Source organism: Archocentrus centrarchus, chromosome 19 (assembly GCF_007364275.1).
Source record: "Archocentrus centrarchus isolate MPI-CPG fArcCen1 chromosome 19, fArcCen1, whole genome shotgun sequence".
NCBI lineage: Eukaryota > Metazoa > Chordata > Actinopteri > Cichliformes > Cichlidae > Archocentrus > Archocentrus centrarchus.
The window spans coordinates 11,711,192-11,725,275 of NC_044364.1; the positions used below are offsets into that span (position 1 = coordinate 11,711,192).

The window sequence follows — 14,084 nt, forward strand, 5'->3', positions numbered from 1 at the left end:
GAAGTCTTTTACTTCATGATTCATAGCCATGCAAGCTAACAGGTGGTTAAGTACAGTCCATTGAGCAGTAGCAGCTTGTTTTTGAGTTTTGATGGAGTATGATTCAGCCCGCAGCTACACTTGCGCACCTTTTCAGCTGATCAATTGTGCTGCCAAAGTCTGTTTTCCTGGAAAAAATGTTTTGCCTGCACAGGGCCTCGCAAATACCCAGAAAAGAATGTGCACATCCTGGTTGGCAATAACACTTTGGAATTTATTCTTCCTTTCCTCATGTTTTAGGATATGAAAAGAAATGCCTTTCTTTCAAATTGAAGAATCCCCCCCCCCCCCCCCCCACACACACACACACACAAAAAAAAAAAAAAAAAAGTTGTGTTAAATTTTCTACGAACTAGATGTTCTGTAAACTAGATACTGGACGATGGGTTGCTTTCAGACTAACTGTGATCTCACAAACTCATACTTGTGACTTAACATCAGGTCAACCTCAACTATCCAAGTTATAATAAGCCACTAAGTTTTTGTTCCAGTAGAGGTGGACCATGAAGAGAGCTGCACTCACTGACCTCCAAACTCTCTGGGGAGCGAATGATAAATTACTGTTCTGTGTTTCATGTCACATATTGCACATTGTCAGAGGAGGCCTCAGCAGTTGTCCTCTCTATGCGATACGCAGACTGGATTTGCACTGCTGCAGCACTCGTGCTACTTTCCCATACTTCACTGTGAAATCTCCAGTTTTCTGCAGGCAGAATTTGCACACAGCAGGTCACAGGTACAACGCTGAACAGTGCAGTGAGACAGCGCTGAATCGGGCAGGGATCAGAACCAATCCACTGATCCTCTTTCCCCAATGGCTCATCCAGCTTTGAAGCCTCTAAGATCCCCCAGTGATATATGCCTTGGAACGAGCACTGTCGCAGCTAAGCCCAAAGGATCTTAAGTTCATTCTCTCTGTGTTTAACTTTAATGTGCACAAGTCTTGCAGAGATGAAATGTCACCTTTTGCACGTGCTATTTTATTTTCATATAACAAAAAAAATAATTGTCTTTACTCTTATGCATCCATAAATTCCTTTATTTGCTTACACATATTACATGTCAATAATCATACAGAGGTCATTTCATACATCAAAATGATCATTTCTAATGTCTGAATGACAGGTGATGGATTAAGCAGAAAGTATATAGCACATTTTTTGTGTCACACAAAGGATCCAAAAGGAAAAATCAAGGGGCTGCTTTTTTTTTTTTAAATCACTGGAGACAGAACTGGTGGTGTAACATTTCATATAAAATGTGCGCAGCAAGATAAGATTATAAAATCACTGGAACAAATCTCTCACATTCTGTAAATGTTTTTTTGCACAGTTTTGGTTCCAGGGATTACAACAGCTCCTCGCTTCAACCCAAGCAGCAGACAAGTTAGCTTCCAGGTAGTCCCAAAGCCCTTCTGATAGGATCAAGTACCTCTGATTGATGCCCCATTGATTAGAGGAGACATTGTGTAACAGGAAGGTGAAAGCCACAGCTAAAAAGTGCACTGGGCTTGCACTGTAAACCGGCCAGATCAGTTCAATTTAGGGTTACGTGGGAGGTATAGATTTACACTGAGCTGAGCAGTTATTGCCTTATTTATCTTACATTTGCATCAATGAAGAAAAGAAGCAGAGAACTTTGGCCTGGTTCTAGTTGCATCTTCACAAACACAAGTCTCTGCACATACATATGATAAGGCTTTAGAAGCCTTTTTTTTTTAAAAACCTTCTCAGTAAGATGGTTATTTAAAGCTGTGTGGACCGCAAACACAGGCTGGCAATCAAATCCTGTCAAATCTTCTTACAGTAGAGGCAGAGCTCCTGCGACACTTGCCCGCTTACAAGAAGCAAAGATTACCTTTACAGCCTTCGATAATTCAGTTATTGAGTTTACACAATTTACATTTTACAATTTCTATGTCATAAAGCTCTAAACACATTTAAAAAAGACGTTATCTTTTTGAAATCAATAAGAAATTGTAAGTTTGATCTTAACGCTGGCGTAAATTTTGTGCCTTTCACCAATTCAGGACAGCAAAACACAGACTCGATGCCCGGATGTGATTCTAGTGCAAATTTGTCCACAGATTCAGAATGCCCTCTTTCAAAGCTTGTCTCCATCCTCCACCCAAGACAGTCCCAAGTACAAAATACTCAAAGAATCAAAAAATATATGTATATAGATAGAATTGCATATTAAAATAAATACACCTTCTCACAGCTTATTAGTGCCTTTAGAGGTAAGACACATCAGTCCTTGCTTTTGGTATCACCACTAAAGCATTGACAGATCCCTCAGATTGCAGTTTTCCTACTCTCATGGTGAAGGAATTCATTTCACCTCTCGTTACCATTAATCAGTGTTACTTTAACCCCTTCCTCTGGTCTGTAACTATAAAGTTACATGCCCCAGCCTGCCCTCCCTCCCTTTGTCAGGCCTGCCACTGTCAAAATAGCAGCAGCTAAGTGCGTTGTGCAACCTACAGTATTAAAATATACCGTGTGTTAACTGACTGCCAACAGCAGCACTGTCTGAATTGCCTACTGTAGCACTGTACATGCTTTGGCATGCATTCACCCCACATGAAGCTCAAGCTGTATCCTATTTTAACTACGTATAATAGTTTTCTTTGTACCTTATCATGGTTTACGAATAGTTGAGTTTACCCAGCCTCAGTTTTAAAACATGTAAGAAATATTTTTATTAAAACTATGTTAAAGGGAAATGTTAAGAATGTATGATTTCTCTTTAAAAATGTCCACAACATTGTTGAGCAGGGAGGAGGAAGATTCAAACACATCACGTTTTCCACAGTCGAAGAGCTTTTCTTGCAGCTTTACTTTGTAGCAAAGCCTCTGACTCTTCCTTCCTTGAAGAAAAGGTAGGTGGGTCTATTCCAGACTGCACTGCAGACCAGACCTGACTACACTGGACTACAGAGAACCAGTCTAGACCACACAGGGCTGGGCCGGACTGCACAAAAAGGGAACAGCGATTTACCAGACAGAGTTATACTGGTGTAGGTGAGACCACAAGGGAAAGCTTCGACGAGATGAGCTTTCAGACCGGGAAAGACTAGTGTTGTCTAGATTAGTCCTAAGCAGACTGTATCAGTCCAGATCCAAGCACTGGTGGAACTTAACAGATGGTGCACGTCTTTGATTTCCCTCCATCGCCACCAGCTAAAAATACAAAAAAACAAATAAAGATGTACACTTGTTCTTCTATTAAGCCAGCAGTTGGATGATTATACAAGGATATTATTACCTTTCTTGGCTTCCTCTTCTTCTAGTTTCTTCTTCTCATCCTCAATGGCCTTCATCTTTGCATTGTATACTTCAGCCAGCTCGTTCCAGTGTGCCCTGTTATTGTTCAGGCCGTCAAACATGGGCTGGATCTCTTTGTGGAACCTAGCGAATTCCTGCAAAACGAAGAAAAACAAATTAAACGTAAGTATGTGTTATTTACGTTATGTAATAATTGGAAGAATGCTGTTATTTTTCCCCCCTTGCACGAATATCACAGCACCAGCCTGCAAGGACAACAGATGCGTGGATGTAGCCTATGAGCTTATTCTAGTGTAAATACCATCTGGTGACAAATTAAAGATAATACCAGCACAAAGTGTCTTGTACATGTTTTCCAATGATGTAGAAGTGATGCTCAAACTTGAACCACTTCCACTCATTTCTACAAAAAAAAAAAAAAAAAAAAAAGATGTGGCATAGCGACCTAAAATCGCTAAGCTTGAGGATGGAACCACAAACCTTGGTGGCTGTTTGAAGGCCTACTGCTATAAATGTACTAATGAGTTGCAGATGGAGTCCTTTGCTTTTTTTCTGCCACGATTAGAAAAATCCTAAAGGTGTTCACTCAGAACATCTCTGCATCTCTGCTCTCAGGAGACAAACTGACCGAACCCATGCCAGAAAGGTGACCCTTTGGGGCCACCATTGTTTCCCAGAACACTGTGGGGGGGGGGGGGTTCGGCTGTTTCTTAAAATTTGTTCACCTGTTCTCTATCTAACCTTCCTTCTCAGGCCGACTGGGCTCAGCAGGTTAATCTCAATACATCTTGTTACACAACCTAAGGTGGTTGCTGCTGCAGCACTGCTTCTGTCACGCTAATAATGACACTGCATGCGAAATGACCATTTTGTAACCCATTAGAATGTTTTTGTTTCTGCACTGTGTGTGTTATTTTGATACACATAGCATTCACCTCCACCACCACAGAGTCAAATCTCCTCCTTTCTATTCTAATTATTGTTTATGAAATATTAAACATTTACACACATTTTCAGGCCTTTCACTTTTTGAGAGGGCTTGAAAATAAATATTACTGCCTTGGAAACACTGTAGAGGCTAGGAATAAGGCTAATGACTGTGATTACTTCCTAAGTTCCTTTTGGTTGGCTTTGCCTTTCTTAAAGTCAGTTCACTGTAGGATTACACTGTTACACTAGTGCTGGCGTGTGTTTAAATTCCAACAGATACAGATAAACTAATGCAACACAGACCAGACTCCCTTTTTACAAAACCCATGTCTGCTTTCTTATCTGTTTCACTTCCAACCACCTCTTCACTTTGTATAATGACCAGACTCTTTTGGAGGGGCAGTACAGTGTAAAAAGTTATTACCTTGTATACAAATGAGCACACAAAGTCGATGAAACCACACTGCATCTTGGGGAGCTGCTCGGCACAGTTTCTGTCCATCATGGGCTGAGAGAGGCAGAGGAAGAGGTTTGAGGTAAGAAGGGAAGCAAACAGTTGCTCTATAATGCTGTCAGCTCTATAAAAATAATGTGAAAGGAAGACCAGATAAGAAAGAGCAGGAGGGGGTGCAGCTCTTACAATTGGCTGCTGGTCCAAAACATTTCTCTCCAAATCGCCCTGTTCCCAGAACTCCGCAGCGACCATCAGAGCCACCTGGAGAGAAGACAGGGTGGCAAGCAGGACAAAACATGATGCAGGGAAACAAAAGGCATACAATGGTGGAAATAAAGCACGAGTGGCAACAAAATGAAATTGACATGTTTTACTATTTCAGTCCATTCTTCAATATTATGAGCCATTTTCAGTACTCATCAAACTATAGTATTCTCATGTACATGGGACATCACCTGACCAGGTCAGGAGAATGCACCAGCTATTCTACCAGCTATAAATATTAATAACAAACAAAATAATACAAATGGCCTATTTGTTCCCGTGCTAGCATGAGTTGTTAGTTTCTTGTGAACTCCTCTTGATATTTTTAAATCAGGCCATGTGTAGTGCTGTAAAGGTCACCTACCTTGCTCTGTACCTCCCAGGGCTTAGTGATGGCTGACAAGTCACACCCTGTCATCATCATGGCCCTGAAGGTGTGAGACAAGACACACAGTCGGGAAGGGGGGGGGGGGGGGACACGAAACATGCTGATGATTTGCTGCGGCCTGCTGTCTCAGAAATCTTCTCAAAAACATTTTTCTAAAGTCAACTCGACAGATGCTTCTCAACACATTAAATCAGTTTACATACATGACGATTTCCTTCCTGATGGGGTTGTTGGAAACATAAGCTGTGGCTTCTTTTTCATCTGTCATGGGCTCTGTGGCATTCACAATGTTCTGGAACATGGTTCTCTTTCTGTGTGAACAAAAGCAGGTGAGCTACCGGTCAGATCAACTGTACTACCTTCTTAACAGCAGCAGCTTTTGTCAGCTAGTCTTTAAATAGCTATTATATCATGTCTGCTACCTGCCCCTGATCCTCAGAAAACCTACTTGAAATAGAGGGCCAGATCTGTGGCAATGATGCAGACATCAAACAAGTGCTGCACATTCTCAAACTGACGCTTCTGGAGGTTGCAGAAGATGTTCAAGCTCTGTGGGAGATGATGGAGAGGGGTCAAAACGTGCGCAAGTCTTTTCCTTTTAAATAAGATCAATGAAATTACTGACCCAAGAATATGTCATACCTCCTCTGCCATGATGGTCTTGCTAAACTCCAAATGGTGTCTCTCCATGATGGATGAGCCATGAAGTTTGGCCAGAGGAGATGCACTCCTACAGAAAAAAAAATACACTGTGTAGACAGACATTCTTATACTCCCAAATGCATTAATTTAAAAAAAAAAAGAAGTTTTGACTTGCTTTGTTTGGTAGAGATTGTTGGTTCCTCTGTGGTCGATATCATGGCAGAAAGCAGCAGCCACCATGGCAAAGGCATCTAGATCAGTGTAGTATTTCCTTAGTTTTCCTGTCTGTAGTGGAGGAAAAAGTCAAATCACAGCTGACTGAATTGTACAGGCATATTCTTAATCTATATTAAAAGAATTGGATGTTGCGCAGGTCTCACCTGTAGCAGGCAGAACATAGTGTGGCCTACGTTGAAACCATGCCTCCAGTTGTGGTAGGTAATGGCACGGTAACCCTTCCTCACGGTGTACATCCACTTGGTCAGCGTCTGAGGGGGAAAGGGAGGGTATTATTCTAATATAAAAACAAAGTGAAAAGGATAAAAAAAATTGTAGAACTGGTGCACTTTCTTTCCATGCTGAAGGAAACCCACTAATGCCCTACAGCTACACTACAGAGAATCATTCAAATTTGTAGCTACAGTGCAACATGGCACGCTCCAACAGTCTAATTAAGGATCACATCCACTTCTTTGTTCCTAGCAAAACAGAGCCATGGCAGCCTGCCTGTTGCCAAAAAAGATTCACAGATGATGCCACAAACATTCCGTGTCCCCAAGGCTCATCTCTTCTCTTCTTATAAATAAAATAAAATAACAGCAGCAAATCAGTTCCAAAGGATTTGGAACATGATGATAATCTTTATGTTTGCATCACAACTTTGCTTCAAGATTATTTAATGACAAGAATGCCAAGTTGAGGAACTACAAAAAACAAAACAAAAAACAGAGCAGTTCAAGTACATCTTGTTCCAGTAGCTTTATCAAAGCAAGCGTCTGATTGTGTGACTCACTTCTGGGGGAACTTTAAACTTCTCAACAACTCCGAGCTCAAAGAACATGCGAATTCCAGCTTTGATGAGGTCAAACTCTGTAACGGGAAAATCGCTGAAGGAGAACAGGTAGAGATTCTCTCCGTTGACATTGTCTGCTGGCGGGATGTTTCCTCTCTGAACAAAAAAAAAAAAACAAAACACAGAGGGCATCCATGACCGAGTCGCTGAAATGCTTACAATGCCACTCTCCCGGGGAGATCTTATCTTTGTTAAACATGAATTGATGAGCAGGTAATGTTAAAACCACATTCACTACATGGAGGCTTACCAATAGTTTGTACATCTCTTTCTGGTCGCAGTCTTCGGGCTCGGCATCAAACTTCTCTTTGGTGTTCTGGTTATAAAAGGGGCCAAGAATCATTTTAACTGACATTTACATTGCATCCATGCATCATATTTTCATTATGCTATACTTTCCCAGACTTCAGACAAGTGCTCTAAGCAGTACCCTTCTAAACTCTTGTCTAATCTTCTCTTTCCAAGTGGATATATGATTCATTAGACCTTCTATCAGTCCTCTAATAGCTGGTAATGGAGGACTGCTACTCAATAAGCTTTAGCTTTTCACAGTGCATTACCCTTTGACTACTTTAAATTCCTGCTTAAATTGCTTCTCGAACAAATGTTGAGAGGTCAGAGGTACGTTTCAGGGAGGAAAAAGTTGATGAAAGGCAAGGTGACGCTAACCAGAATGGACTGCAGCTCTGCCGGGGTGCATTGGGTCTGATACATGAGCATCTCCTGGGCGATCTCTTTCCTCCACTCCATACGGTTCAGCTTGTCATAGGTGTCACAGTTCAGCACTGACCACCCAAGGAACTGTGTCAGGGCCTGGTACAAACAATGAGATCAAGAAAGCATGGGAAAAAGAAACAGCTTGAACATGGAGCAACTGAGCTGCGACCCTGCATAACCCTGATTTACATCTAATTCCTGTAAAAACCTTATTATATGCAGCAGATGTGTCGAGATACTTCCCTTCACATAATATATGCATAGTAATACAGCCGAGATGCAAATTTATGCTGCATGTTGGCTCAAAAAAAAGAAGGTTTTTTTTTGCTACAAAGCAGGTGTGTTAAATAGAGTGCGTTTACACACAAACAACAACATGACATTGTTGTCCCAGGGAACAAAGTGAGGGTGAGAGAGAACGCCAACCTCAGTGATCTGCTCGTCATGCTCATCAAATGGTTTGCCATCTTTCCTGTTGAAGAAAGTGGCGACGCCCACAATTTCTTCCTTCTTGTTGACGATCGGCAGGGACAAGACGTTTTTGATGACAAAACCCGTCTCGTCCACAGCCTCTTTCTGAAAGACAGAATGTGTTTTATACCGGGGTTCAGCTCTTATTTACGTTGCTTACGCTAATGTGCGTTCCCTTGCGTGTCCAAGCGCGAAGAGAGAAAAAGTTTTGTACCTGGAAAGTGAAGTAGTCATCTGCAGCCACGTTCATCATGTTGCAAATCTGCAGGCAGTCGCAAAAAAAATTTTTTTCACTGTAATGTATTTTCTTTAAAGTTTGTTGATTCCACATTATAGGCACATTTTTTTGTAATGTAATCAGTTGCTGATGGGTACACAAGTTAGTGGAACAGGTACAGAGAATTATTTTCATTCTTTACATGTTCTAGTGATTCAGCAAAAAAAAAGAAAAAAAGAAAAAAAAAATTGTACTTACAAAGCCATTCTCTGCCACATAGGTTGGTAAGCCGCTGGCCAAAGCCCAGTGATCTGCTGGGGGACCACTGAAAATGTGTGAAGAAAAGGGAGCACACAGAGCAGTGTGAACTCGAGTGAGAAGCATATTAAACAGTGCTGACTCTTATGTGGAGCTCTTTTCAACAGAGGTTCAACTTTCAGTGCAAATTTACTCAACTATGCCCCCCCCCCCGAATTACCTCTGATACAACTGGCAGATTAATGTGAAAATGTGGACAAGCACGATTGCTAAGATTTATTGAATGCGTCTGGTTTTCTTTTTGAGCTAGGAATTTTGAGTGTGTCTGTATGGATGTAGTTAGGACTTTTATTTTGAAAAAAAAAAAAAGAAGTAAGGAGTTTATATAATATTCTCAAGTCCAAGCCGGAGACACAATTTGGCCTGCTTTATGCTGTATTTTGAAATGAAATCCTTGACTGCATTTGTAGTATGTATCCAGTGTTGCTCACGGTATGACTTTGATTTCTTCTTTGCCTTCCAGGAGGTAGTCAATGATCTTGTAAAAGTTGATTTCCTGTACAAAAAAGCAAAAGCCCGATGATCTTCAAATTGTATTCTCCAATAAAATAGTCAAATGCCACAAGCAAACAAAGGGAGAAAAAAAACTGCTGGTCTAATAAAGATCTAAATGAAAGCCCTACCCTGCCGTCTGGTGTTTTTGGTCCTTTATAAGGTTCCACGTCTCCAAGTTTCACTGGCCATTCATCATAAAATTCCTGGAGGAAAATAAAACCCAGGCAATGACTGCATCAGGTTAAATATGCGTGCAGCTACCTACAGTAACTGCATAACTGAATCAGTTCTACATAACCAACCTTTTCTTTGGTCATGTCCAGCAGACCCACTGAGTATCTTTCACATTGTAGATAGGTCCTTACAGTGTACAGTGCTTTGTGGAACTGTCTCTCAATGTCTGTCAACTCCTCAAACACTTTACTGGCTGACCAGAGCAGCACCTAAAGTCAGAAGTACAAAAGTGAATGCAAGGAAATATTTTTTTTATAGATTTACAGTATAATATGAGCCTTGCTTTGAGCAAGTAACTAACACAGGGACACGGTATTTATCAGCGATTGCAGGTGGCACACATGACACACCTTAAATAGCAGCTGCTGGATTTACCTGACTTCTCCTGGACTCCACATTGAACATGTAGGCCGTGTAATGCTGCAGGGCGATGACTTGAGCAAAGTTCATGTACTTGTGGAAGAGCTAAGGACCAAATCAGATTAGACAGCAGGTTTAAAGCTGTGACACGAGAACTTGTTTTTGCTACAGTACAACTCTGCAACATGACTTGCCACATAAAGTTAACTGCGCAGGAATAATATGATGGAAATCTCATTTCACTTTTGATTACTGTACTCTTGTAAGGTGCAAGATTTTCATATTAGGAGTTAAAGGCTTTGCTCTGCACATCATCAACCAATTCTCTCCTTCTGAAAATCATCACCATTACCAGACACTATCACTAGACTCCCAAGAGTCTGTAAAGAACACAATTTCCTTCTGACCCACTTTAATCTTTTAGTAATTGTACCTCATTGTGAGTGTATGACTTCAGAGGCAGAAGTGAATAGTCTCTGATGCAGACGACAGAGATAACAGAATCATAGTTAAATCTTTATGCCTTACTTAAACTTCAGTGCTCAAAAGCAGTCACACCAAGTCACTCAGGTCTGATTGGCTCCCACTGACATAATTGGAGTGTTTTGCACCCCCACTGGTAAGATGTAATTACGGCAATAATCTTTATTTAGCTGCACAGTTGAGTGCAGGGTTTTTAAAGTAAAAGAAGAGCAACTATGCCTGGGTTTAGCCGAATCCTTGCAAAAATGCAGTTTAGAAGTTAAGACAAAGAGGGCGTAATAATCGTTTAATGGCACTCTAATATCATTGTGGTAAAGCACACGCTGCACGCCACTACAGATAAGCCCATATGCACACTTTTAATTTGTATTCTTACAGCCTCATCTTCTGGAGTGAAGCGCTCAGCTCCTATTTTGTTTAGCGCCATGACGACTCCGAGGCACTCTTTATCAGCCGTCACAGGGAAGGTCAGCATGCATTTGGTCTTGTATCCAGTCTGTTTGTCCACAAAGTCAGAGAACTTTGAGTTCTGAATGAAGAGATGAAGCAAATAACTTACATCAGGTGTGGGTAAATCCAAAGGGTGAACATCTCTAACAAATAACAATGTATTTGTAATGACAAAGGCCATGAAATTTTCCTATGTTCATTAACAACCAAAACCTTTAATTTTCAAACAGCTAAATTACATTTTTATATAATTAGTAATTAATATTCTAGTATTGCCTTCAGTTAGAGGAAAGAGACAGTCAGTGCTGCAGGCACATTTGTCATCGGGTATTTCTTTGTTTTGATGTATTGTCTTAGGCTGGAGATACACACATGACAAATAATTTTGATATATTTTTTTTTAAATAGCATAGCAAAGAAAAAGCAGCCTTTTAAGATGTGAAAAATATACAGTTTCATATTTTTTTCATAAAGTGCTACATTTATGTTTGTTCTGTTATTTGCCTCTTTGTCTCTTTGTCTCTTTGTCTGCCCTTATCAAATATAAATAAATACGTAGAGACGAAAATAAATGTTGGAAACAAACTATTCCGTTGCCTTTAAAAAAAAAAAAAAAAAAAAAAAAAAAAAAAACATTTTTTTTTATGGATGCTCATTTCTCAGTGGAAGTCGATACTCAAGCCCAAATAGGCATTTTTTTTTTTTTTTTTAACCCGGAGGTAATTTTTCACAAACAAACCTCTCATAACAAGGAAACAGCTCAACATAATTTAATTAAATTTTTTTTTTTTTTTTTTAATTTCAAAAATTCACAACTTCTCACCTTGGACGCGTCAGGAACATTTTGCGGCTTTTTGGAAGTGGCGGTTAAGCCGACAACACCGATGTCGAGAGGAAACACGATTTCGGCCTGCGGATCGACCAGGTTTGCCTCATATTTGGATGTCGGCGTCACGTCAAAGAGGGAAGTGGCGAGCTCAAGCGTTCCGTTTCTTCCTCGACACTGGTAGAAGCTGACCCTGTCAGCCTGTATGATGAGGGCGATTCTCTGCAGCACTTTGTGAAGGGACTGCTCCATGTTCCCCTGTTTCTGCAGCTCCTTGACGAGCTCGAAAATGATGGCTGCTTCTTGTACAGAGTTAACATCCTTGAAGGAAGCGGTGTCTTTGACGTTGACATCGGCGGAAAAGGCGGCGGTGAGGGCTTCAGCGCGCAGCTTCTTATCAAAGTATTCTTTGGCGAACTGCGGGTTGTTCTCCAGATATTTTTCCACACTATCCTTGTCTGCCATTTCTTTTTCTTTTATATAAATATATATATCAGAGTCCCCCCTTTTTTTTTTAATTTAGAAAAGCATCACTTGCAGGAAAGTGCCAAACTGGAGGATGGGAGCTGCGCTGGGGCCTGCAGGGCTGGATGGATCAATAGTGTCCGTTTGAGCCGTCGTGCATTCTCCTCCGCGGTCCCCGAGGGAGTAACACATCTCGTGTCAACCGACAGACAGAATAGGACACAGTGCGGCTTAGAGGCTGAAAGGATCAATGTGGCGCTAATTAACGTGACGTCATGACATTAAACCTCCTACTTAAGCGTCCTTAGGCCGCAAATCCCAGCGCTGATCATTTTATATCGGGCAATCCTTCCCAGCTGAAGGTGGAGGCAGGAGAAAGAGATTGTTGTCAGGTCAGATGTCAGGCTTGGAGATGTCGGTTCAGGGTCCAAAAAATCCCACTGAATAAAGTGTGCCATGATTTGGTGGCCTTCAGAGAAACTCACACAGGTGCTTGCTTACAGTATAACATTAATTTAGGCCGTGCGCTTTAACAGGACAGAGGCTTCATTAACGTCTTAGTAACGTGTTGTTACCTGTATTTACCTGATTCAATTAAAAAAAAAAAAGCTAAAAAAAAACTGCCATGAAATTGGCTGCTGTGTGTGTGTGTTTGTGTGTGTGTGAGTGTGTGTGTTGGGGGGGGGGGGGGGGGGGGGGGGGGGGGGGGGGGGGGGGGGTGTGTGTCTTGGCAGCACCCCATCTAAAAATCCATATAATAATACTGTCTTTTTCAAGTCCTTTTTTTTTTTCTTTAAGCCATTTGCACGCCAGTGTGGCTCCATATTGTAGTCCTCCACGCTGTAGTGCTTTACACATTCGACTGAGAGGTGAAAGGTTTCTGGTTCGATTCCAGCCGGAGACACAAATCTCCTTTGGGGTTATGTCAGGAAGAGCATCCGGCGTAAAACTGCCGAATGAAAACACGCGGAGCTGCCTCCGAGCAGCTGAAAGCATCAGGTCTGTGTAACTACACCTGTGAGCCTACAATCGTTGTTTACAGTAGCTATGAAATGGAGGGCTTTCCTAGGGAGCCAGCCTCTCTTTAGGTTTGTTACTGTTCTGTTATTGCGGAGGAAGTAGTTTACCTAAATAGCGTCAGTCTCTGGCAGTGGTTGTGTCCATAAGCGTCTATTTAAAGCTCACAATGCGTGGGCAGCCTACCTGCGCTCCAACCAAACCTTCATGAGTGCTAGAACTGGAAATTGGCCAATTAGCTGGACTTGATGGGTACAAAACAACGCCGGCTGGCTATTATTAACTGAGCGCCACTGTCTGCTTAGCTGCTGGCAGGCCTTCAAGAAAGGGAGGGGCCATTTTTGTTGTTTTGTTTTGTTTTTTTAAATTGTATTTTTGTTTTTGCTGTAAGGATTAGGAAGAGAAGCCTGTCAAGAGAGAAACTACAAAAGGTGTGTGTGTGTGGATTTAGCGTGTTCAAATTAATATTCCCATTTGTGAATATTTGCCAATTTCACAAATGGCAGAAGGTGGTTGGTTTCGAATGTTGAGGAGGCGGAAGTAGGCAGAAGGATAATCAGGTATTTTTCCAGCTGAAAGCTTTTGTGTATTATCCTGGTTGTGTTTGTATGTTTTCTACTAAAACAAAATTATTTTTTATTACAGTTTGTGCATTTTGGGTAGCTATTAAATGCAACTTTGCAAGCAGGTTACACTATGGCCAAAAGGACCAATTATTCATTCTATGGCTGTGCTGACTCTCATTAGATTTCCTGACTAAGAGAGGGGCAGTGAGACCGCAAATACCCCCACGCAATATCGTCATTTTCAAGTTATTTCAGTGACCATTGTGGGTACAGAAAGGTACCAGCAATTTTGTTCACGTCTGTATGCATTTGCACATTTGCGAGACTAAGAACTGTGAGATCAAGCATATCCAAAGACAAATTTTCTAACCATTATTTAAAGTTTATCT

The 14,084-nt window shown here is 41.3% G+C and overlaps 1 protein-coding gene across 1 annotated transcript; it reads right to left on the bottom strand.

The window, feature by feature from the left end:
- Positions 1–1,060: 1,060 nt before the first annotated feature.
- Positions 1,061–12,324, bottom strand: pde6c (phosphodiesterase 6C, cGMP-specific, cone, alpha prime). The gene is made up of 22 exons (XM_030754335.1): positions 11,645–12,324; positions 10,748–10,900; positions 9,904–9,993; positions 9,597–9,737; positions 9,423–9,497; positions 9,231–9,295; positions 8,740–8,806; positions 8,479–8,526; positions 8,220–8,369; positions 7,746–7,889; positions 7,327–7,392; positions 7,017–7,172; positions 6,385–6,492; positions 6,180–6,289; positions 6,005–6,092; positions 5,811–5,911; positions 5,566–5,673; positions 5,339–5,402; positions 4,897–4,971; positions 4,681–4,764; positions 3,307–3,460; positions 1,061–3,221 (listed from the first exon to the last, which is right to left on the bottom strand). The coding sequence occupies exons 1-22, from the start codon at positions 12,110–12,112 to the stop codon at positions 3,178–3,180; spliced, it is 2,559 nt and encodes an 852-aa protein (XP_030610195.1). The 5' UTR covers positions 12,113–12,324; the 3' UTR covers positions 1,061–3,177.
- Positions 12,325–14,084: the final 1,760 nt, after the last annotated feature.